This window comes from Phalaenopsis equestris, unplaced genomic scaffold (assembly GCF_001263595.1).
Source record: "Phalaenopsis equestris unplaced genomic scaffold, ASM126359v1 Scaffold000002, whole genome shotgun sequence".
In the NCBI taxonomy this organism is placed as follows: domain Eukaryota; kingdom Viridiplantae; phylum Streptophyta; class Magnoliopsida; order Asparagales; family Orchidaceae; genus Phalaenopsis; species Phalaenopsis equestris.
The window spans coordinates 65,391,795-65,417,384 of record NW_018164444.1 but is presented as its reverse complement, the minus strand read 5'-3'; the positions used below and the strand labels follow the sequence as shown (position 1 = coordinate 65,417,384).

At 37.4% G+C, this 25,590-nt stretch overlaps 1 protein-coding gene across 2 annotated transcripts in view; it reads right to left on the bottom strand.

Moving 5' to 3' along the window:
• Positions 1-24,724, bottom strand: part of LOC110033144 (biotin carboxylase 1, chloroplastic) — a 62,639-nt gene extending 37,915 nt beyond the window's left edge. The window contains exons 1-7 of one of the 2 annotated variants that reach the window (XM_020737033.1): positions 24,599-24,724; positions 24,420-24,476; positions 15,473-15,810; positions 14,922-15,063; positions 14,488-14,586; positions 14,318-14,374; positions 13,502-13,573 (exon numbers count right to left, since the gene is read on the bottom strand). In XM_020737033.1, coding sequence (XP_020592692.1) covers positions 13,502-13,573; positions 14,318-14,374; positions 14,488-14,586; positions 14,922-15,063; positions 15,473-15,810; positions 24,420-24,461 — 750 coding nt within the window. In that variant the 5' untranslated portion in view covers positions 24,462-24,476; positions 24,599-24,724. The remainder of the gene's footprint in view (positions 1-13,501; positions 13,574-14,317; positions 14,375-14,487; positions 14,587-14,921; positions 15,064-15,472; positions 15,811-24,419; positions 24,477-24,598) is intronic. The other variant, XM_020737042.1, reaches the window with a different exon arrangement.
• Positions 24,725-25,590: the final 866 nt, after the last annotated feature.

Here is a 25,590-nt window from a genome sequence, read left to right as displayed (position 1 = left end):
GCTTTAGCTTCTCTTGTTTGGGCTTAAACTGCTTGGATGATCGTGGGGAGAGCAAATGTGTCATTCCAAAGAGATTGAGGGGATTTTACACTCTCTTGCGTATGTCAGAGTTCCTCTTGTGGAATGAATTTGAGTTGCCTTAGTCATAGAATTTGTCTTGTGCCTTGAACTTAGCCTAGGCCGTGAGCCTTCCCTTTCCCTTTGCCTCGTGTCTTGGCTGTGAGTCTTGCTTACAATGCTTTGGAGTTGGTTAGGACTGCTTTGTTTGTCGTGGCCATGAGTCTTTCCCTTCTTTAAGTCCTAACCGTGGGTCTCTCTTTTATATCGGCCTTTTTATGCCTTGTCGTGAGTCACCTGTGGGAGTTTATTCGGGTCTGGAGCTAGATGGTGCTGATATTGGCTTTTACCCTTGAATTTTCTTGGCTTTACCTCACTTGGGCCAAGGACCTTGGTAGTTGTCTTCCTTTCTCTACCGATACAGGTCGTGGGTCTTACACCTCGGTGCATTGGAAAAATTTCGTGTTTGTTTGATGTGTGAGGCTATGGATTAATTTGGGAGTTGGAAAATTTTGATATCAACTTGGGGTTTGGAAGATTTGCAAGCCTTATTTGGGAGAGCATTTGGTTGATTTGATTAATCTTATGTCTTTGAGGTTTAAAAAAAAAATCAACGCAAAGTAGCCCTTTATGAATGTTAGGAAAGACCTTGGGCCCTACTTTTCCAGGTCTTTTCGATAGGGGTTTTGAGAACTGATCTATTCTCCTTTTTGGTGTTTTAGATGGATCAATGTCTTCTCTCTCTCACCCCATTTTTGTTTTTTTCTTTCCTTGCTTCTTGCTTCGGTTTTTTATGCTTATGTCCGACGCATAAGTGTCCACGTATAGCTTTTTCCTATACGTGAAACCATCAAGCAAGGTCGCAAGTAGTTTGTTTTGGGGCGTAGGGTGGTGATGATAAAGACACACTGAAGATAGAGCAGAAAGATGTCATATCATATAACATCAAGATCCAGGTATTTGATGAACAATAGGATAACGGACATAAGTCTAGCGGGAGTTGGCTCGAACCTCCTCGAGTGGTTAGCAGTCCCACGCCTGACAGCGTAATCGACTTGTAGACAATAAAAATTGTTAAAACTTATTTCAAAAAGATAAGATTTAATAATTTTTTTTAGACCCATGTGCATGTCAAAAAAAAAACATAAATTTTAAAATACATTGTCCACCTGACGAATACTTATTTAGGCTGGGAAATAGCCCTCTATGTGAGGTTCAAGACACACTTCTAAACGAGTGGCGGGTTCTATCTGAGTCTAGCCCCATATGAGTGTTTGCGGTCCCCCTTACCCACCTTACCCAAATTTTTTTTTGTTTTATCGAAGATTTGGGACAGGGCACTCGTGTTTCTTTTCCTTTCTTTTGGGATTTCTCCAAGATTTTTTAGGATTTTTACTTGAGTCTTTTCTCGTTGATTTTCTCGAGTTTTCTGTCATAAGTCGTTGTTACACTTTTCTTCGGATTTCCTGGATGACGTTTCTTCCAGACTTCATTTTTTGCAATGCATTTCAGCTTGTTATATTTAAGAAACTGCGGATCTCACGGGCGTACAGGTTTGTTTTACATTTACATCATTTCATTTCACTGTTTATATCTGCTACTGTTATGTACAACATGTTATACTATTTCTGTTTCTACCTGTTACTGTTCTTCCTGTACAGCATGTCATATTATTCATGTTTCTACCTGCTACTGTTCTCCCTGTTCAGCATGTTATATTATTCCTATTTCTACCTGCTACTGTTCTTCCTGTAGAGCATGTTATACTATTCTTATTTTTATTTGCTATTGTACCGTACAGCATGTTATACTATTCATGTTTCTACCTGCTACCGTTCTATATGTATCATACTGTTTGTCCTGTACTGCACATTTTATATTATAGTCTTAAGCAAGCCTTCTTTTTATATAGGATGTTTAGAAGACTATTACCATAGGGTCGTTTGATTTAACATCATAACTAGACACCCTAAAAAACTTGAACTTGTCACGACAAAGAGCTTAGAACTACCGCGGTGGGCAGCACGACTATCTTCAACAGCAGAACATGTATTCCCCAGCTAAACCATTCATTTCCTAGAAATTAAGACAACAATTCATAGGATTTTGAGGTTGTTCACCTAGCACAACATTAAGCCCTAACTCGTTTTAGGATTTTGAGGTTGACGATCGTTACACTAAGCCCTAACTCGTTTTAGGATTTTGAGGTTGACAATCGTTACAACCTAAATCCTCACATTTTTCATGTACCCTCATATCTTCTAGGCAATTTGAGTGACCCTGTCATACGAATGTAAGCCCTAATTAAATAAAATTAGCATAAAATTTGCAAGATTAAACATTTGAATATTTCTCCCCAAAACTGAAGTCAAACCATAGGGTAGACTGGGAAGCCACCAAGGATCTCCTTTGAATCTGTGGGATCTCCTCTGGATCTGTGACATTCCCTAGTTCTTCTTCCTTCGGATTCTGTAATAAATGTTCCAAGTTTGAATCATTCCCTTTTGTACACTTCTTTACCTTTTGCACACTTCTTTGTCCGATTTCGTTGAAAAGTCCTATTCTTTTGAAGTCCTTGAAGATAATTTTTCCTGATTTTTATCGAGAGTATTCTTAAGTGACTCCGGTCATTCAAGATGTAATTAACTATAAGGGCTTCCCTTATAGGAAGCTTTTCTGAACCCATCCTTAAATAAACCTTATTTAATTTTTTCATATTAAATAGGAGAATTTGTCGGCAAATAAAACGGTTTCGAAGACCAAACCGACGTCATATATATCTTAGTTTATTTAATCGAGTCTCATCCTCAAGTCTTGTGTTTATGCATCGGGATAGATACAGGGGTTGAGGTAAAACGCTTAAAAACGCTCTTTCATTTAAACTATAAAAAATATGGGGTCAGTTTGATTTACATGTTTGAGTTTAAAACTTAAATCTATATATAAATTAAAACGTCCTTCTGAAGCGAGCGACGGGATTTCGATTCTGGTGACCGACAGCTTCTTACGGGCAATAACAACACACCCCCACCACACATTTTTATCACCGACAGAGGCAATCTTCTTCATTTTAATAGCATATAGCTTGACCTATTTAGCATCAGGCACATTCTTATACTCCAAGATTCGTTTAATTGGCAATGGCCAATCGATAAATTGATGTTGGGCTTTGGGGAGAATCGACCTAGGGTTCGGTCCGACTTGGCTGGACCAGCCGGTTCTCAAGGAGGGAGGGTTGTCGACCCCCTTTCCTCAGCCCTCCCCCCTTTCCTTTTCTTCCTCCCGTTTCCTTTCACTTCTTTTCCTTCCATTTCCTTCCAAGCACCTTTCTATTATATATCTCTTCCAAATTTGAAATCTGATTATCTTTATTGATATTTGAAATCTGAAATCATTCCTCTCCAAATCTGAATTCCCTTCACTTATTTAATCTTTGCCTAATTTGAAATTTTGATTGTCTTTATTTTTTTTCTTATTTTAAGCATTGCCTAAAACAAGTCATAATCCTCATTATAAATAAGGGTTGTTATGCTCAGAGTTTTCTTTTGTTTTTGTTATGTTTGCTTTCACAAAATCCATTGTATCTGAGAAGATGGTGGTGCTCTAGTTGTGTCTTACGCCGCGGTGGTGATGTATCTCCCCTTGTCGTCTTCCCTAACCCTTCTCCTCCACTCCCCATAGCCGCTCGCCTCGCTGTCCCGCCTCCCCGACCACCATTTGCATTCCACTGATCCTCCTACAGTAGTTTCCCCTTGTTGTCCCACCGTTCCAGCTCCATCCCCGCACCTCTATTGTGTTCGCTTACAGTGTCCTTGGTTGTCCAGCCGTCCAGGCCCTCCTCCATCCTTTCTAGCACTCTCAAATGACTGCTCCTTACCCCCACTCATGCTTCCCTTGTTGCCTTGCACATTCCAGCCACCAATTTGCTTGTCGTCAGTCACTTACAACCCTCCATATTTGTTGTCCCTTGATCCCCGAGAATATAGTTGTGTAAAAATTATATAGTTGACTCCGCTATGCAACATTGTCAAAAATTTAATACAATATTTTATGAATAAGAAATTTAAACAATTAATGTTGGAATTCTGCGCAAGTATACGCATCGTTATCAAGTAATAAATGACTTTCTATTTAATTCTATTTAAGCCCCAAATATCGATCTCACGAGGATCGAGGATGATTTAAATTTGAAATGATAAATTTAATAGGAAATTCACAGAAAGTCAAGACGAAATTACTGTCACTAATTTCGAATGTTGAGATATTATCATAACTAAATTATTTAACTAATAACAAAACTGAAATACAAAGTTTAAACAATAACTACTAAACTATTAAATTATGTTTATGTGATGAAGATTTCTTATGTGAAAAAACATATTTCTCACTACAATGAGGTTTTAGTAAAATGAGATGATATAAATGGTTCAATTATATAATGTGTCAAATAGGAGTAGTTTTAATTCTCTACCCTGATACAGTATTATAGAAAATCATTGGTTAATCTCAGGTATAGTCCCTAAATCCGTAGCTAGGCTAGGAGGATATTGCTCCCACTTTCCTTACCTGAAGGCTAACTCTAACTTTAGTTTTTAAACACTAAAACCGAATTAAGAATTTTAGTCTTTCACCCTAAAGGTTCTTTAATTCTACACCCAACAAAGTTATTTATTTATCTATTTATTTACACTTAATTCCATGAACGAAGTTCTCCTTCATGGAATCAAATGTGATCCTTACTCTGTTGTAGAACTCATACTTCATTTCCCGGATCATATATTTCACAACATATTTTAACAATTAGCAAGATCGAAAAGAATTAAATTCGGAGTTGAAAAATCAACACAATTTATTTTATATTTTAATATCGGCAAATCCATATTATCTCTTCATTTCACCATTCTCAGAGTATGAAGAAAGATAAAATAAACTACTCAGACTTCATGAGAAAGATACAACAAAACACAAATTTCATATCTAAAAGAAAGTTCATACAACACTAATAAACAAACAACACTTATCTGAAACTCTTTCTCAAAACAAATCCCTTATAGTCTCTACTAGAAAATGAAGAAAGAAGAAATCTTACTTTTTTTCCTTCTCTGACACACTTAGAGAAATATTCACACTTAATCTCACCACAAAACACTAAATTATAAGAACAATGGACTCTAAATGGTTGTGGAATGAAAAATGGAAGAATGTGTGATGTGTAGAAAGTTGAATGGAGGGAATGAAATGGCAGAAAGAGTCTCTTTTCTGATCTCATATTGGCCCCAAATAAAGCCTAGAATCGGTTCTTCAATAAGTGCCTCCAAAAATTCTTCAAAATGCATCCAGATTCGTTGAATCCTCTAGAAATCGGGGTTGAACTGACAGTGGCCCGTCGACGCCAGTGTCCCACAATTTAATTCGTCCTCTCTGTCAAACGGCGCCATCAGCGCTAAACAAATTTCAATTTCTTCACTTTTGCTCCAAATTTCATCTTTTTTTTTTCATTTTTGTATTAAGTCCTAAAATCCAACAACCTGCAAGAAAACATAAAAATATCTTCCATTAAAGTATAATATCACTAAAAATGAGTATAAAATATGGATCTAAAAATGCATATATTTTTTGTGTATCATCCTTACAATTTCACACCTCCCCCTCGCTGCCAGCAATACTTTCCTGCCACCACCCTTACCGACCATAATGCTCCACCTAGCCAACCTCCACAGCCCTTCAAATACACCTTAGAGATGTTTGCTTGTATCGTTAGTGTTTGTTCAATTATTTATGTTTTGTTGTGTTATAACCATATTTTCATATTAATAAAAGTTTGCTTTTGTGTTTCCACTGTTTTCCTACTAGTTTCGGTATCATTTTGTATCAGAGCTAGCCCAACCCTAGTCATATCCTAGAGTTCTCTAGCATCCGCCATAAACCAAATTTTTCTTCCCTACCACCTCATATACTTTCCACAACCCGAACTCCCCACTAAAATTGTTCTTTCCTATTCCTTAATCCCTAGTCAAGCCACCATTGAGATACATAACCGAGCCTTCACGGAAGGAGATATGGCGAGAGATCCGCTGATTTTGGCAATGGATTACGGACATTGAAGATGAAATCCAATGAGAGGCAATCCTCGACCGTGATATAAAAGGTCAAAGGGAAGAATGAGAACATATGAAGATGAAGCGGGAAATACAATGTCAGTACCTACTAACTTATTACCAACAAAAGTTGCAACTCTAGCTTATGAAGTAAAGATACCGCAGCATCAAGCGACCCACTTGGGTAATATCCAATGCAACTGATTCGTAAGTCTGTCACAACCAAAAGGTGTGCAAGTTCCATTGATTTGGGCATGTGGAATCAGAATGCACCACCAAGGGAGAGATCTGTTTCACTGAGCAGAGTGTTGTTGAAAAATTTGGCAATAACAGTTGATACGGGAGAAGATGAGGACTTCCCAGAGAATTCTCCACTAACGAGGAAGAGACGCCATCAGTTTCAGTTGACCCTGAGATAGAGATTCCAACTAAAGAGTAGACCTTCTTGAAGGTGGTGACCTTGATGTAATAAGCGATCAAGCAAAGTATGAAACTGTGATACCTTGAGATATCGTTTCACATGCGTTGAAAGGAACAATAGTAGAACTAACCTTGGCGGACCAAAAGTATTACGAGTTTGGGGTCACCACATATAAGAGAAATACAACTTTTTCAAATGGATAGACCTCTTCCTGAGTTATCCCTACGAGGGGAGGTCCACACAGGAGAGATCACGTGGAGTTACCGCATGGTACCCCTCGTCAAATGTCCAAACAGGAGAGATGAACTCCGGTTTTGTAATGGGCCCAAGGAGATTGATGGGGACTAAAATTCTTCAATGAGATCCAGGTCCTATCAGTAACAAAGAGGTCTATCCTAAGTAGGTGCTAGTGAGAGGGGTGCAGTCTGCCACAAATTTTACCTCAGAATTGATCCCTCCTCTAATATCACTTCCTTAGTTTCAGCCGATTATGTGGAGTGGAAGAAGTAGGTTACCCTTGGAATGGCTTGATACTTGAGTCGTGAGAATACAAGTTTTCCTATTTTACCAAAATGTGTTTTGGAATGACAATGCATGCAAATTAACTTACCAGGGGACTACAACATTTCAGCCTCGTTCAATGTCGCAGATCTGACACTATACTTTGAGAATCCAGAAGCTTCAACAAATGAGGTCGAAGCTCCCCTAAACCCAGAAGACTGACGCGGGGATTTGGGGAGGACCGGCCTAGGGTTTGACCCAACTTAGTTGGACCGGCCGGTCCTCAAGGGGGGAGGGCTGCCAACCCCCCTTGCATTTTCTTCCTCCCTTTCATTTTCTTTCCTTTGCTTTTCTTTCCTTCCTAGCACTTTCATATTACAAGTCCCTTACAAATTTGAAATCTAATTATCTTTATTGAAATCTAAAATTTGAAATCATTCCTTTCCAAATCTAAAATCCCCTCATTTATGTAATCTTTGCCCGATTTGAAATTTTGATTATCTTTATTCTTCTTTCTTATTCTAAACATTACGTAAAATAAGTTAAAATCCCCATTATAAATAAGGGGTGTTAAGCTTAGAGTTTTCTTTAGTTTTCATTGTGTCGCTTTCAGAAATCTTGTGTGAAGTCTTTTTTCCCTTTGTGGATTGTATCGAGAAGATGGTGGTGCTCCGGTTGTATACTATTATGAGGCGGTGATGCATCTCCTCTTGTCGTCTTCCCTAACCCTTCTCCTCCACTCCCCATAGCCATTGGCCTTGTTGTCCAGCATCCCCAACCACCATTTGCACTCCACCGATCCTCCTACAACAGTTTCCCCTTGTTGTCCCATCATTCTATCCCCATCCCCGCACTTGTATTGCGTTGCCTTACAGCCTCCTTGGTTATCCAGTTGTCCAGACCCTCCATCCTTCCCAACACTCCCAAGTGACTGCTCCCGCTTCCCTTGATATCTAGCACCTTCCGACCACCAATCCGCTAGTAGCCGATCACCTACAACCTCCATACTTGTTGTCCCTGCAATTCTGCATCTCTCCCTCGCTACTATCAACATTCCTTTGTTGTCATCACCCCTACCAATCATTCCGCTCCACCTAGCCGACCTCCACCACCCTTGGAATACAACTTAGAGGTGTTTGCTTGCATTGTTAGTGTTTGTGTTCTTTCCTATTGTGTCGTATTATAATCCTATTTCCCTATCAATTAAAGTTTGCTTTTGTGTTTCCATTGTTTTCCTGGTAGCTACAGGCGACTAATTGGCTAAAGGTGGTGGTCTGAAGAACGACTGTCGTATGCTCTACTTTTGCCGCCTCTCCACTTTCAAGGCTAACGTTTGGACATCCTACAACATCCAGTACAGCTGTAGCTGCACCGCATTGCTAATGACGGGCTCCAGACCCCCAAGGTATCTGGCTACTGTGTGCTCTTCTAGCTTTGCCAGTTCACACTTCAGTTGTAAACGGTCGAACTAGGCTGTCAACTCCTCCAAGAAAGATCTCATTGTTGCAAGTGGTGGAGATTCAAAAACATGTCCTAGCGATGTTGAGGTAGAAGGAACTCTTGCATTGCCTTCTTCAACTTCTCCCACTTATCTTTTCCTTGCATTTTACTCTCTACCTCTGCAAATTCTCCCACCATAAAGAGCCAATCTTATTCTGTTTGATGGCAGCTAGCTTGACCTATTTAGCCTTAGGCACATCCTTATACTCTAAGATTCGTTCAACTAAATGTAATCAATCGATAATTTCATCTGGATCCATACCTCATTCAAATTTTAGAAGATCCATCTTAATGCCTGGTCTCCAGATGTGGCCTCCTCTGACATAGTAGTCCAAAGCGATACGGTCGGCATTCTTCATGGCGGGTGTCTTCCCTTTGAAATGGGTTCAGATATTCATCCCTGTCATCCCTTCGACTTTCGCAATTGCAGTCGAGAATAATTTCACCTTGGATACCATCAGCAATCTCTGTTAATTTTTGTTGCAGACGATGGATCTCCTATTGTATTTCACACCAGTTAAGATATGATATGTACCTTCTCAAAGGCATGGTTGAAGGTTTAGGACCTCCGGAAGAACAGGTAAACGAGAAAAGAAAGAACGAAAAGATAGGAATAAAAAGAAAAAAAAAAGAGGGAAGGAAAAGAAAGAAAGGGGAGAAAAAGAAAGAAGAAAAAGAAAGAAAAATAGCAGACTCTAAGGAACCCTAAGATAGGACTAGGATTAGGCTAGCTCTCACACTAAATGATAACGGAGTTAGCTCAACCCACGACTATGGAAGACAAATTTTATTAAGAAAATAACAACAGTTACAATCGAGACTCGAACCAATAAAGAAAACAAAAATGAAGATAGGACTAGCACGATCCGGCAGTGGTTGGAGGAGGGTATCCATGAACGACAGTGGTGAGAGAGAGGAGGGTGGCTGGGGACCGCAAGCGGAGGGAGCAGCTGGTGCAGATGGCTGATAGAAGTTGTGGGACAACAAGTGTTGTGGTATCGGCGAGCCAGCAAGTGCGGGTGAATGTCTGGATGAGCTAGAAGTGGTTGGCAACCGGCTAGACGGGCCTGAAGGAGTCAGCCGTCAGGTGAAAACCCGGAGAGAGACTCTGCGGCAGTCTGGTATCACGGCTGGGGGCTAAGATCCTCTAGAATCGCAAGGAAGGGCCTTTGCGATAACCTGGAAGCAGGTGATGCGATCAGCGGCTCTCTGAGATCGCAAGAAAGGGCATGGCGACAGTTGATAAGCAGGTGAGGCATCGATGACAATGAGGGGATCGCAGGAAAGGAGACAGTGGCACCTTCTCAATACGGGTGTATGCAGTAGCGGTGTCCCGGACACATACGATGAATGTTGTGGCCTCGTAGAGGTACATGAGGATGGTTGCGGCAAATTTGGAAGCATGAGATGGAGTTGGTGATAGCAGGAACTAAGGAATAGCAGAGATAGTCACCACCCCATATGAGTTATAGCCAGAGCACATTCTCGTCATTAAATACAGCCCTCATAAAAGAAAACACTGGTGGCGGGCTCTGAATTCAGAAAACAAAATCAACCACCTTCACCTAGACAAACAAGACCAAGATATAATAGTGTTTAGCAATTAGGAATAGGTAATAATCAGAATAAGTAATAACTTAGGGTCTGTTTGGGGCAGCTGCAGCTTATTCAACTTATCCAGATAAGCAGCTTATTCTAATAAGCTGTTAATTAGCGGTTGGTTGTCTGTTTGGTTTGTGCTTTTGGAAAACAGCTGATTTTCAGTTGTTTCTGGATAAATGACCCTTCTGCCTCTGATCTGGATAAGTTGTTTAGTTGTTTGGTTTGTGTGACCACAAAACACTTAAAAAGTACGACCACACAACACAAAATCAATATAAAATGATAAAATTCTCTTATAGAAAAATCATAGTATCACAAATTTAAAGTAATTCAATTGCATATTTTTTTTTAAACTGAGGTGCTTAATCATTATCATCTTATTACTTATTAATTATTAATTATGAGTACATTTAGATACATGCTAATAATGTGATGATAACAATCCCAATCAATTGAAAAATATTATGTCCGAACCACCGGATGTTCGAATGATGGCTTGAAGTGTCGCATGACACCGCTTGCACGATGACATGGTGTGATTAACGGTGTAATCCAGATGACGTACATAATATTTTTTCTACTCAAATCCCTTCCTTATTTACTAATTGAACATTATTATGAAAACCTCAATAAGTATGAAAAAATATAATTCCAACAATGAATTTTGCAAGACAATAGAAAGAAAGAACTGTACATATTAATTAACCACATAACAAAGCAAACTTCTTCAATCCCACTCAAATCTGCTTCAAGGATTACAATATCCTAAAACCCAAAGCTCTTCTTCTCTCCCAAATCATATCTCCAACTCCCAACACTAACGTCACTGATCCTCTTATAACAATCAAAATCCAACTTTTCTATAATCGGCGTAACCTCAACAAAACTTCTCTTCCTCCTATTTTTTCCATCGATCCTCGCCGCCTTCATCAATCCCGCAGCGGTGAAAATAGAGCTAGTGTTGACCAACACCACCATATCCGTCATCGTGAAGCAATATTCGAGCTTCGCCGTTGGAAGAACGAAGTAGAGCTAACCTGGTCCAATGAGTTGGTCGGGTGCAATGCTTGAAAGAATTGGCCGTAGAAGATGATGTCGACGTTATAAAGAATAGAGGAGATTTGGTTTTGGCCAAGAACCTGGGATACTTTAACCGGCCGAGAGAATTTGATAAGTGAGCCATCGAAGTCGATCACTTTGGCAGTCGATGGGAGGATGTTGGTGGAGGAGGTAGTGGAGGAGAAGGAGGATGAGAAGCAGGGAAGCAGTTTGCCTGCTAAGGAAGCAGTGCCGAAGGAACATGCCTTACCTGGAGGAGTGCCGAAGAAGCAGGGAGCGGCTCTGCAAGCTAGATCACGACCGAAGGAAAAGGAATGTTGAATCCGGGAGGAGCTAGCATAGAGAGTTTGATCGCGATTGGAGGGCAGCGGAGTAAAATTCGAGACTAAACTCGACGAAGGAAACGCCGCCCGTGGGGATCATCCTGCGGGCGACATTATTTGCAAAATAGAAACTGCGATTTTCAAAACGTCGTTGAAACGTGCAAAACAAACAACAGTGCGGCATTTCAAAATGTCGCCCGCTGTTTTAAGCTGCCCCAAACGGGGCCTTAGAAAAAAAAGCCTAGAATAAGCAAGAATTAGGAGGGAGATTAATGGAAAAGGAAAAAAAATGAGGGAAATAGAGAAAAAGGAAAGGGAAGTTACGCATATATGGACGGCAAATCCCCTTCCCTATGGGGGCCTGTCAGTCCAGCAAGCCTGGACCGGACAGGGCGGGTTCATCCGGCCCTCCCATGCCCAGCTCTGCGTCACCCAAACCACAATGTCATAATAAAACTTGACTTTCAACATACTCAAACAAAACTGACTCGAGAACATGAGAAGAGGTTAATGGAAAAGACACTTGTGTTAAGCTAATAGGCAGGTTTCACACTAATAAGATTGGTTTTTATTAATAAAGAGATGGGGGTACAAGTTTACAATATAATGAAAATTGAGATGGCCCAGAAGAAAATGCCATAAGAGACTTTCAACAGACTCAACACAGAAGACTCGAAAACATGAGAAGAGGATAGTGGAGAAGACATTTTGGTGTTGAGAGAATAAATCTCCTTGAGTGTGTATAGACCTTGATTTAATTCAGCACTGTCAATCACATTCCCTGAATCCACCACCTAAAATTTAAAAGAGTTTAAGTCATGAGTCAGCTTGATAATTGAAAGTAAGTTGCAATCTAGTTGGGGAACATATAATACAGAAGAAAATTGAATATTTTTGAAGAGATTCACATCTCCTTCCCCGTAATCTTGAAGTGAGATCCAACGGCAAGTCTAATAAATTTGGGGTTAGTTATCTCTTGGTAATTAATTATGCATGACTGCCTCCAAACATGTGATCATAAGCACCTAAATCTATTATCCAATGATGGTATCTTCCATTGTTGGCAAGACAAGAGAATATGATACCTTAGTGTATCATCAAGCCGGTAGGCTGTTGGGTCATGTTAATAAAAAGCTTATTCAACACCTCCAGTTGTTCCTTGGAGAATGAACTAAGATCATTCAACCCTTCAGAAGAGGTAGCAGCATGGGCCTTGTTATCCTGGTCCTTCCTCCTATCTTGCCAATTGGTTGTTACAGCTCCTCTATGTACTCAGAACGGAGCTTCATGCGGCTGCTGGCTGGCTAGCTGGCTGGCTATTACCTGCAGTTGGGAAGTGGTCGTTATCTGTGGCTGCTCCAATGAAAGACAGCAGAGAGAGGACGCCTAGAAGAAGTCTGGGAAACGTTTGGAAGCCAACAAGGAGGAATGCCTGGAAGCCTACAGGGAGAAGCCTGCAGGTAGCTGGCTGCAAGGAGAGGATCTGATGGAGGGCCTGCATGGAGACAGTAGCGAGGAAAGGATCTGACAAAGGGCATGCAGGGAATGGTAGCTGCAAGGAGAGGCTCTGGCAGAGGAAAGAGAGCTAGGTTCTATTTCCTTCCGTTGATATAGTGAAGAAATGTGGAAAAACTATATTCTTTTCTTTCTTAATGTTAAAATTACAACATTTACCCTTATTATATGGGGGAAAGCTAAGACAAACATAATTAAGATTATTATAACTTACCAAAAAAAAATAAACACATAAGGAAAGACATCCAACATAACAAGCAAATGATAAAAACAGATAAAGCTGAAAAAAGAAACTCAAAATTCCACAAATATCAATACATGAAATAACAGTATCTGTATAATGTATCAAGAATTTTGATGATGAAATTTAGCCGCATAAAACAGGTATCAACTTTAGAAAAGAAAATTTTTGGCATAAAAAATACCTGTAGTAATTTCACAAATTCACCAGGCTCAAGTGCTAGTCGCATTCCCCTTCCTCCACCACCAGCAGTTGCCTTCATAAGGTAGAAATATAGATTTAATGTTATAAACACTAACCAATTATCATAATTCATAAGTGTATCTAACAAGCTCAATAAACATCCTACAGGCTAAGATATGAAAGAAAATAAAAAAAGGATTGCAGGCTCCATGAAAAGCACATAACACCTGCCTTCCAACAAAATAAGACACATTAACATGATATCTTTTCGCAATCCACATTTAACCATGAATAAACTCTAACAAAAAGGAAAGGTTAGTTTATTAATGCTTTGGGGAACAGAAGCATATTAACAGAATAGGCTTTTGTTTCTAGACCTATTATAGTATGTTGGAACCTTCCCCTTTTTCACTTTTTCTTTTTTTTTTTTTTTTCATTTTTCACTTTTCTTTTTTTTTTTTTTTTCTTTGTTTTGTTTATATTTTGATTTGAAATAAAATATGTTTAGTTGAAAAGGCTGTTTTTAAAATCATTCAAAACACACAAAAGCTATTTTGAGCATTTTCAAAAATAAATTGATTTGTTTTAAAAACAGAAATAAAAACAAACAAAAAATACACTAAACAAATATATTTTTTAAAACAAAAGAAAGAATAAAAATAAAAACAAAACGTGACTGTTTTTAAAAAGACTCAATTTCAACCTGTTTTCTTCATAATTTTTGTTTCTGAAACTTTAATTTAATTATTATAACTGAGTATCTAGGATGAAGCATACTGATACCTGCATAATTTCAGTTGTAAAGCAAGATTAATACCTTGATCATGACAGGAAAACCGATTTCATGGGCAAGCTTGATAGCTTCTTCAGTGGACTGATAGGTTTGAAAAATTTTCAAAGTTAGAAAGAGGTTACAATTAAAAACACTTTGGATATTCTGCAAGTTATGCTGATGGGTCCATAACATTATTAGAAATTATATAATACCTGCAGCAGTCCTTCACTTCCAGGAACAGTTGGGACACCTGCTTTCTTCATTGTTTCTCGGGCAGTAGATTTGTCACCCATAACTCGAATACTGTCAGGCTGGAATAGCATGAACAAATTGTTAATAAATCATCCCACACATGAAGAAGAGACGGAAGCATAAAGCAAGCTGTCCAATAAATGCAAAATAAAGGAGGGGCGGTGAAGTTCAATAATTTATAATCGACTTCATGACATGAAATTTGCACATCTATAAGCCAAAAATATTCATATTCCCGTTTGAAAATTGAAACCAAATGATAAAGCTAAACTCATTAAACATTTATTGCTGTGATTAAGAATTATAAGAACAACTGTAGAAATTCCATAGGAAAATAAAACAGGATTGCTTTAGAAACTTCAATCTTTAAACCATTCACTAAGATTTTACTTACATTAGGGCCAATAAAGTTGATTCCATGTTCTTTACATATATCAACAAAGCCAGCATTCTCAGCCAAAAAACCATAGCCAGGATGTAGCATAGTGCATCTATGGCTAACAGCAGCAGAGAGAACATTTGGGATGAACAAGTACCTGCCATAAATGTACAACAATGAAAGAAAATAGAGGCATTTACCTAAATACCACCCAATTCTTATGTATATACAAATTTAACACCTAACCTTTACTTTTTAAATTTATACCACCTAAATCTTTCATCACATCAAAATACCACCATTTTAACTATTAAAAAGTGAAAAACCTTTTCATGCATAGGCAAGGTGGCATGTATGTAAAAATTGAAGTTAAGGTGCTATGTAAATCCTTCAAAGATATGAAACCACAGAGGAATTGCAACATGTACTAGACTAAAATGTAAGTAAAGTGCGATGAAAGGTAAAGGAAATCGAGCATTATTTGCAAAATGATTTAAATATGTAATTTATAGATTTTTTTTTTGAAGGAATGACAGGGAATATGAAGGAGTATACATCTTACTTACGATTGACTGCTTGGAGCTTCCCCAATGCACACTGCCTCATCTGCTAGCCTCACATGAAGAGCGTCCTTATCTATTGTAGAGTGCACAGCTACACATGGTATTCCCATCTCATGAGCAGTCCTAATGACGCGAACTGCAATCTCGCCTCTATTTGCCACAAGGATTTTCTCATCATGGCATGTTGCACGAAGAGCACCACCAGAATTTTTAAATCTTTGAGTTTTACAGGCAGCCCTCTGCCTGGGCAAAAATATTTTTTGAAAATTTGGAAGATTTCCAACCATAAAGTTGCATTGTGAACTCCTATTTCCTTGGGTTGTCCTAAGAAACATTGTCTTCTGACAGAAACGAACAATAATTTATTGAGCTATTCAGCTAATCTTACTGTCATGTTTCAGAAAATTTAATTTAATTGGAAAAAAAAGGTTTAGGAAAACATGAGGTTTATTTCTTTTTTCTTGAAAAGGTAGAGCTTCAATGACCACTCTCAGCATTATTGACGAAATCAAAAGACATAAGCTACTAATAAATTCAGCAAACAAGTGAACGCTTAGATCGAATGGTCAAAGCTAAGAAAAAAGGGTTCAATAATAGTAAATTGGTAAACAAAATGAAGTAAAATACATAATTAGTTCAAGATCAACACAAAAACACATATCACTAATCAACTCTGCATACATGCGAGCATTCGTCTATATAAGGAACAAAAACAAAATATATAGGAAAAAAGAGAACAATTAAAGAATTCAACAAGTTAATATGCAAACCAAAAAAGACAAATAACGAATTAACTAAGTTGAGAAAATACAGGCCCCCTGCCAAGACAAGCAAATAACGTCACTCAAAGAGATTGAAAATATGAGATTTTATTAGATGTATTACATGCCTCACATTATATAATTTGTAAGTGCTAAATTCTCCAAAGTTGGCTGCCCCTCAAATCATCCAATTACAAGTCACAGTTTCATAGATCATGCCATATGATACTCAATAGAACTGCTTCAAAAAGAATCACATACATCAAAAATAGCTACTGACGAATTAATGTGGTCAGCTGATTTAACATAAGGATTCCATAAGACTTTTTAAAGCAGCAGCAGAACTAGAGAAAAGAAGAAAACAGACAATCGACTCGAGCAAGAGCAGCAAGTATCACGACTATAGATATGGGAGGTCAACATAGTCAAACTCCATATGTAAACTAACTTTAAAGCCCAATTGCAACCAGTCCATATTTCTAAAAACTTCAATTAAAATTTCTGTATTCCTCAAATAACAAAAATGATCCTCTATACGTATGTTAAACATCAGCCCATGCATATTTGACAGCACTAACTTCCCTAAAATGAATTTGTATGTCCCACTATTTTTTTATTTATTATATTTAACTATTATGGAATAATACAAATTATAACAAAACATTTGTAGAAACCCTTCAAATGTCAATCTAATTAGAAAGTTTTCAATGTTTATACTATATTATTATATATAGATATAATTTTGAATCTCACGGCTATTATTTTGTTGTTTCCCGGAGAAAAAACCCACTTAGGCCCCGTTTGGGGCAGCTTATTTTGCTGTCGCAGCGTTTGTTTCGGCGTTTAATCCTGCATTTTTAAATTGTCGTTAATCGCGTATCGAATTTACGAGTTTTGAAATAAGCATTCCGAACGTCAGCTTATTTTGCTGCGGCGGCGTTTTGAAAACGCTGCCGCAACGGTGTTTAATCCTGTTTTTTTAAATCGCCGTTAATCGCGTATCGAATTTACTTCTATCCATCGAACGCGGGGGAGGGGTTCCGTTCGGCGTTGGCTAGGGCTTATTTTCCTCCTGTGCCCCTGTGGATTCTCTCTCGCGCTCTTCCCCGCGATCTCCTTTAACGATCTTCTCGTGTGTAAACTTCTGGTGAGATCTTGTGTAAACTATAGAAATGACACTCCTTTGATCTTCTCTGGTTCGTTTATATGCGGCTCGAATGTTTTTTTTTTTTGTGTTCCTTTGGTTTCTTTTTAGGGCTAGAAGGCAACTTCGAAGCTTTTTAGGTTCTTCTATATGCTCTAGAAATGTTCTCCATAGATCTTCTCTGGTTTTTATGCCCTTACATTTTCTTTTTTGGGATTTTTAGCTTTTACATTTAGGGATTTTTAGATCTTGCTCTGGAAATGGATCACATATTTACAGTGCATTTAGATCTATATGCCGCACTCCTTTTTTCGGATTGCTAGTTTTATATGACGCACTTCTTTGGTTCTATATTTACAGTGCATTTACATTACAATATATTTCGGTTCTATATGCCGCACTTCGTTTGGTTCTATATTTACAGTTTTTGTGCCTTGCAATACATTTCGGTTTGAGTTGTTCTGAAAATTGGAATTAGGAAATTGGGCTAATTTACAGATCTATACGTTATTGGTATTTTAGCTGGTTGTTCTTGGATTACTTATCTGTGTCTTGCAAGTTATAGAAAATCTAGTTTAGGATGATGAATGGGGACAAGGTTTAGCATTTATGAAATTTTGCATTTAAAGATAGCATAATGCATTGTTGCCTTCATATTCGAAAGCTTGGTTCTCCCTGTTTCATTGCAATTAGCTATTTTGACTGTTTGGCTTCATTCGATTGGTGATTTCCATTAATGTGGTTGCTAGTTCCATCAAAGCATGGCTTTATTCTTTACAGTTGGGGAAATGGCTTTATTCTTTACAGTTGGGGGAATGACTTCATTCTTCTTGTTTCATTGTAGTGGCATCAATGTTTGGCTTTCGGGTCATTGCAATACATTTCGGTTTGAGCTGTTCTAAAATTTAGAATTAGGAAATTGGGCTTTGGTATTTTTTGTAATTCTTAGTTGAACTGATAAGAGACTGAATTAATGCTTATGATTTGATCATATTTATTTGTGAGTTGAAATCTTGGTTGAGCAGAAAGTTAACTGATGTTGTAGCTAGATTTGGATGTGGCTCTTGATGATGGTAGTGTGCTAGTTCACGAATGATTAAGCTTAACCAAAGTTTACAGCTGCATAAATTCGTCTAATCAGAAATGCCAGCATTGCTTTCGGTTATGGTGTATTTAGAGTTGGCTTTGGTATTTCTTTGGTAATCTCGGTTCAAGAGGCAAGGAAATTACATCAATGTATTTAGAGTTGGCCTTGTAACCTTTTGGAATTGCATAATAAAATATTTTTGAAGTCTTATTGTGGATGTAGGTCAATGACCGAACCACATAAATCATTTGTTTCTTCATATATTTCTTTTTTTGTTATTGATCAAGTTGTTATGCTCTTGTTTGTGTTGGTGGCAAATGTTTATGTTTGGAGACTGGTGTTCTTGTTGGGTTGATGTTGTTGTGGGCTTGAGATGTTCATGTGTTGGACGTATTATTACTTCAAATATCATCTCTTTTTAATACTCATTTGCTCTCCATAACTTCATCATGTCTAAATCAGTTGAAGGGGGGACCTCCGCAATGTGAGATAAGGAAGTAACAAATATTTTCTGCGATCTTTGTATAAAAGAAATAGAACTTGGAAACAGGCCAACAACGTTTTTTAATAAGGGTGGCGAAATATTGAAAAGAGATTCAAGGAATTGACTGGCAGGGATTATGATAAGCTGAAATTTAAAAATAAATGGGATCAATTAAAGAAGGAATGAAAAATATGGAAGGAGTTGAAATGTGGATCTACAGCTTTGGGTTGGGATCCGATTAAAAGGACAATTGATGCTCCCGCTGAATGATGAGCTGAAAAATTAGAGGTATTTTATATATACTACGTGATTTGTTCGATTTTAATTCCAAATTTCTTCTCTAATTATAATTCTCTAACTATTCGCCCTAAAATGTTCTGTCACAAGCGGTACCAGCAGCGAAAAAGTATAAGCACTGCGGGATTGAGCCGGAATTTGAAGAAAAACTGGACATAATGTTTAAATGGATTGTCGCAACAGGAAAATTTACTTTTAACCCATGTCAAAGTACTTTTGAAGGGATATCAGATGAGTTCACTCCTTAGTCATTAACACCTGATGAAAAAGTGTCTAGCATTAAACAGAGTGATACGGGTGACTCTAGCACAATAAAGAGAGTCAGAGTTGCTAAGAAAAATAAAGGGAAAGAACGTTTGTTGAACACCTCCTTCGATCGTTTGATTGAAGTTTTTGCAGCTCCACCTATCTCTGATGCGAGCATATTAGACTGTCTGAGACTTTTGCGTATTATTCCTGAAGTTGTGGCAGATAGGCGATTTCACGCACAGTGTGTGAAAAACCTTGAGGATTCAACTAGAATGAAAATATTCATGGCACTAGAGCCAGAAATGCGTCTTGAATATTTGCGGGTTTTGGTCGATGAATGATATTTCTTTATGGATTGTATATGTATTTGCACTATTTGAACTTTGACTTATGTCGTTTTATTTTTAATATATTTGGAACTTTTAAGCATGTTACATTCTCGTGTTTGGGAGTTTTTTGACTCATTATGTTAACATTTTAAATTTTTGGATAGTGGACTATTAATGTTTATATTTTAAATCATTTAGAATGGATCCGCAACGTGAACGTCATAGGAGAATGGCATTTGCTACAGCCGTTGCAATATTGTTATTGGAATATTGTAGGAGTAGCACTGCTCGCATTCCCCGCATGATATCCAGCTTTGTTGGAGACAAATGGGTTGATGAAATGCTTTCTGGCCATCCAATAAGGTTTACAAATATTTTCAGAATGACAGGACCAATTTTTATGGATCTTTTTCTCGAGTTATGCCTAAATCACGGCCTACAGGGTTCTTCCAGAACGACGTGTAGGAAGGTGTTGGCTATAATGCTGTACATTCTTTCACAAAATGAATCAATTAGAGGAGCTATGGAAAGATTTCAGCATTCTTTTGAAACGATAAGTCGTTACTTTTCTAAAGGCATACAGGCTCTTGTTAGCTTAGCAGCTAAAATAATTAAACCGGAGGATCCATCATTTGCTACCACTAGAGATCAGGAAGGTGAAGGTTTGGCTAATATGATTGCTTTAAGGAAATCTATCACAGATGCTATTTGTGGTTGTTGATCTACCAAATTTTCCTTTAATAAGGTTATAGGTTTATATTCATATGTATTTAATTTTGGTTACTTTTAAAATACCTTAAACCGACATTGATTCTTTTGTTATTTTTGTAGTTATACAAACATGACTTCCAGGATATCAGGTACAGACAGAGGGATTTTGTGTTATTGTGGACTGCCGTCTCCGTTGCTAACGTCACGTAAGGAGCATAGCTTTGGGAGACAGTTCTATGATTGTGTCAGAGGTGTTTCAGCTCGTTGCGGTTTCTTCCGGTGGCCTGATAGTCCTGCATATTACACTGTCAGTAGTCATATCAACAGTCATGTGAATCTGATGTTTTCTCAGGCTGACAATACAGTTGAGGACCGACATAGCCAGAGTCTTAAGTTAAATATTTTAATATTTCTCCTTGTTGTTGTACTTGTACTTTTTTTTGTTCTCCTGGTACTCGTTAGGATGTGAGAACTGTATGGTATCTTTTAGAACATCTATGTCATTATCGTATGTTTCTGCACTATATGTTTCTTTTCTACCAATAAGCTATTCTGAATAAGCTGACCCAATTTATCAAACAGGGGCAGGAATGTCATTTAACCACCAATAAGTTAGTCTGAATAAGCTGCCCCAAACAGCAAGCCAAATTATTCTGATAATCTGCAGATTATCAGATTATCAGAATAATCTGTTTATCAGCAGAGTATAAATAATCCACAGCTGCGCCAAACAGAGCCTTAATGTTGTTTTACTCTTATGTTTTTTTATTGACTCGGTTACAAATCCTACTTTTAGTTGACATAAAGATGCAATATTATGCCTTTATGACAAACTAATGAAAACATCTTTTAGGGTTCCTAATGTAACTAAATGATACAGTGTATTAAAATACATAATACAAATGGGTAATTCATAATTCAAATACGACCAATTAAAAACTACTCACTTTCTTTTGATCTAAACTCAAAAATATGAGAATGTCATGACTCATGACTAATAATAATTTAATGATCAATTAAACCAAAGAAGATAAGTAAAAAATTGAAAACCACCAAAAATCTGCAAATCAATTGAAACTCACACCACAATTGAAAACTATGTAGTAACATAATTGACTAAAATCAATAAAGCTTACAAAACCAATACAGCATTACATGGAAAAAAAAGAGAATGAGTATTCAACAAGTAGAAAAAAATGCATGCCTCATGCCAATCTAAGAAGATAACCTCCCTTAGAATTTGATTATTGCACTTGCAGTGCACTTGAAGAAATCCAATATCCAACTAATTAAACAAAATATTAGAAGGTACTTGAAATTTTAATGGCAAAAGGTTCAATAGCATGCCAAAATTATCTAATTTATAAGCCTTAAATTCTTTTAAAGTCCCATACCCTAGAAATTTCACTATTACAAGTCAGGTTAAGCCATACGATACTAAATATAATCCCTCAAAATGGAAGTCAAACACAACAAAAATAGTAATAAACAAATTAAAGCTACCTGATGGATAAGCATAACAATTACAAAAGACTTCTCTAGCGAAAAAACTAGCAAATACTCGGGACAAGGAAGAGCAATAAATATCATATTGATGCAAGTAGTAGAAGTCCATATAGTTGAGCTCGACATATAAACAACTAAAGAAATTTAATTGTAATTGTTCTCGGGTAATGAACAATCAAATGATAGAATCAACAACTAGCATAATCCAAGACTCATCAAACAAAATCAAAGGTAAAATAAACAAAGAAAAAAATCAAATCAACCAAGAATGGACCCCGATCACGTAGATCACATCTTCGCAAGCATGTTTAAACAATTGAAAATGGAATTAAATCAAAAAAATAAAATAATAAATGAATAATGAAATTAAATTAAATTTTATCATATAAATATTTTGCTCAATGTTTCCAACAAGTATAAATTACAGATCTCCAACAAATCTGCTTATAATGTTTGCCAACCTTACATGTAAGCTTTAAATTTTGAAATTTCAACTCTTAAATCTTAAAATTTCTATGTAGACCTTTGAATGTTATTTCCTTTCATTTAGAATAATTTCATAACACTTTTAGAGCACCGTAGGCCAGCCAAAGCACGTCCTCTTTCAAAATTGAGGCTTAGTTGAAACAAAGGAGGTGGTTGGAGTGGTTAACACCTCTTCCTTTTATTTGTTAAACTGGCCCCCTCTCTCTCTTTTTTCTTAGCTTTTCAAACTTAGAATTATTTAGGATTGATTTAATATTTAAATAATAACTAGAGATGAATGTACATCAATTTTGGCTTATTGAAAAAGAACTAAGAATTAAGTCTCTATGGTTAGAGCTTGGTAGCCATCCTGGCATCTACTTGGAGGGAGGGCTTGCTATCATTTGTTATTGTGTTGTTCTTTATCCCTAATCCTCATCCACAGATAATTAAGCCTTTCTCCTAGCCTTTACAATCTACAAAATAATTTTTAAACCCAAACTAGTAGCTATCAGCCAAGAATAGCTAAATTGAACCTAGTTTTTAGATTTTGTCTTCCACAAGCCTATAAAGCTCTTGGACTCCCGCCATTAACTCCACGACAATCCTCCACACATCCACCCAACCATTCCAAGTCATTCTAACAGCTAGATGCCGCACCAGCCTCCCCATATTTCTTAAACTTAAACTAAGGCAATCGACCACATCAAAGTTTTTAATACCTATTCCTAAGAATCCTCCATTTATATGCCCTTAAACTTCAAGGAACTTCTCCACAAACTCCAAAGTTAACCTCCACACATTCTCCTAACTCATCCAATTCAATCGAACACCACTATACTTCTACCACATTTTATAAACCCAAGCTGCTCTTTGGTTTACTACAACTTATGGCTGATCACCTCGACTCGGCTAAACCCTCTCCCCTCCACCACCAAAACTTTTAAGGCTACAAATACTACGAAAAAACCCTATCACAATAATTCAAAACCTTGGTTGATCACAATCAAAAGGCCACACCAATTGTAATCCATCAGCCCCCTATTTCAGCCATGCTAGCTAGATTGTTGATGAGGTCGAGAGAAGCTACCTTCTCTGAGACTTTTGGAAGGGAGACCCTTAAAAAAAATATAATTTTTTTAAAAATTTTCCATCCATCCATCTCTAAATCTCTCTTGAATTTAAAACAATCAAAGCTTGTTTGGGGTCTTTTTTTTTTCCTTTATTTTTAAAAACAAGTTTGTTTAATGTGTTTCTAACATGTTTTTATTTATTGTTTCTAAAAACAGTAAACATATTTGAAGACACTCAAAACAACTTTTAGGTGCTTTGAGTATTTTCAAAAACAATCAAATCTTAATCAAACATACCAAAATATTTTGTTTCAAATCAAGACATAAACAAAACAAAAATTTGAAAAGAAAAAACAAAAGTGATCCCAAATAGCCCCTTACTTCTTCAAATGCATTACACGTAGTACAGGTAGGTAGTAATTCAAAGAATTATCTCTCTCTATCTCTTCCTCTAAAAGTTCAACCACTAACTTTTTAAGCAAAACTTGCTGATCACTTCTCCAGCACAAGCATGTAAGTAAGCTGCTTTTCCAGTAAATTTGCTCGTCAGCATTCGAGCATAAATATGAAATCACGCAAAAAGAGGCTAAATTTCGCCATTCCAGCACCAAAAAAATGCTCAGAAGAACAAAACCAGTAATAGGAATCGTTTAGGAGCAGTGAAAACGCCCATAACACGTCGCCGGATGTCTAATATTAAGTTCAGACAGCATTAACATCGACTTTAAAGCGTTTCCCATGATAAACCAGAGAACAATAGCAAATACTACTAAAAGAATAGGATAAGTTCCAATTATGCAGAAATGCGCATATCAAAAAGGTCCAACAGATTCATAGAACTCACCTGCATCGAGCTAATGGACTTGAACATGACCATTGAGTCCATCTTCGAATAAATAATCTAGAAAAACAGAAGAAACAACAAAAACAAACGTATTTTGATCTAAGAACACAAGGAAAACATCCGAGGAGCCATTCCAAAGTAAGTGAGCTCGAATTAGCGAGATCTGGCACGGGGTAAACCTGAGGATTGAGGAGAAAGCCTGATCCTTGATGGGGTTTCGTGAATGAAGGAAACAAAAAAATGGGAGAGAATGGTGCCGGTTGGGTTGTTAAAGTTGGGAGAGTAGAAATGTGGACGATAAAATCGAGGACAAGGTATTCAGAATCACGCAAAAAGAGGCTAAATTTCGCCATTCCAGCACCAAAAAAATGCTCAGAAGAACAAAACCAGTAATAGGAATCGTTTAGGAGCAGTGAAAACGCCCATAACACGTCGCCGGATGTCTAATATTAAGTTCAGACAGCATTAACATCGACTTTAAAGCGTTTCCCATGATAAACCAGAGAACAATAGCAAATACTACTAAAAGAATAGGATAAGTTCCAATTATGCAGAAATGCGCATATCAAAAAGGTCCAACAGATTCATAGAACTCACCTGCATCGAGCTAATGGACTTGAACATGACCATTGAGTCCATCTTCGAATAAATAATCTAGAAAAACAGAAGAAACAACAAAAACAAACGTATTTTGATCTAAGAACACAAGGAAAACATCCGAGGAGCCATTCCAAAGTAAGTGAGCTCGAATTAGCGAGATCTGGCACGGGGTAAACCTGAGGATTGAGGAGAAAGCCTGATCCTTGATGGGGTTTCGTGAATGAAGGAAACAAAAAAATGGGAGAGAATGGTGCCGGTTGGGTTGTTAAAGTTGGGAGAGTAGAAATGTGGACGATAAAATCGAGGACAATTTAGAAGAGCGGAAAATATTTGCTTTACGTAAGAGGTATTCAGGAAAATATTTGCTTACCTAAGAGGTATTCAGGGGTATAGGGTTTATATCGGGGTTATATCCCTCTATAATCCTCACGTAAGCTCTTTATAATCTACTTGTAATCTATAAATGAGTTCCGTGCTTCTGTAGTTTTATGGGAACAAATAAGTTACACGGATATTACATGGGAGTTACACGGATGTTACAGAGGGTATAACTCAGATATAACCCTCTTGT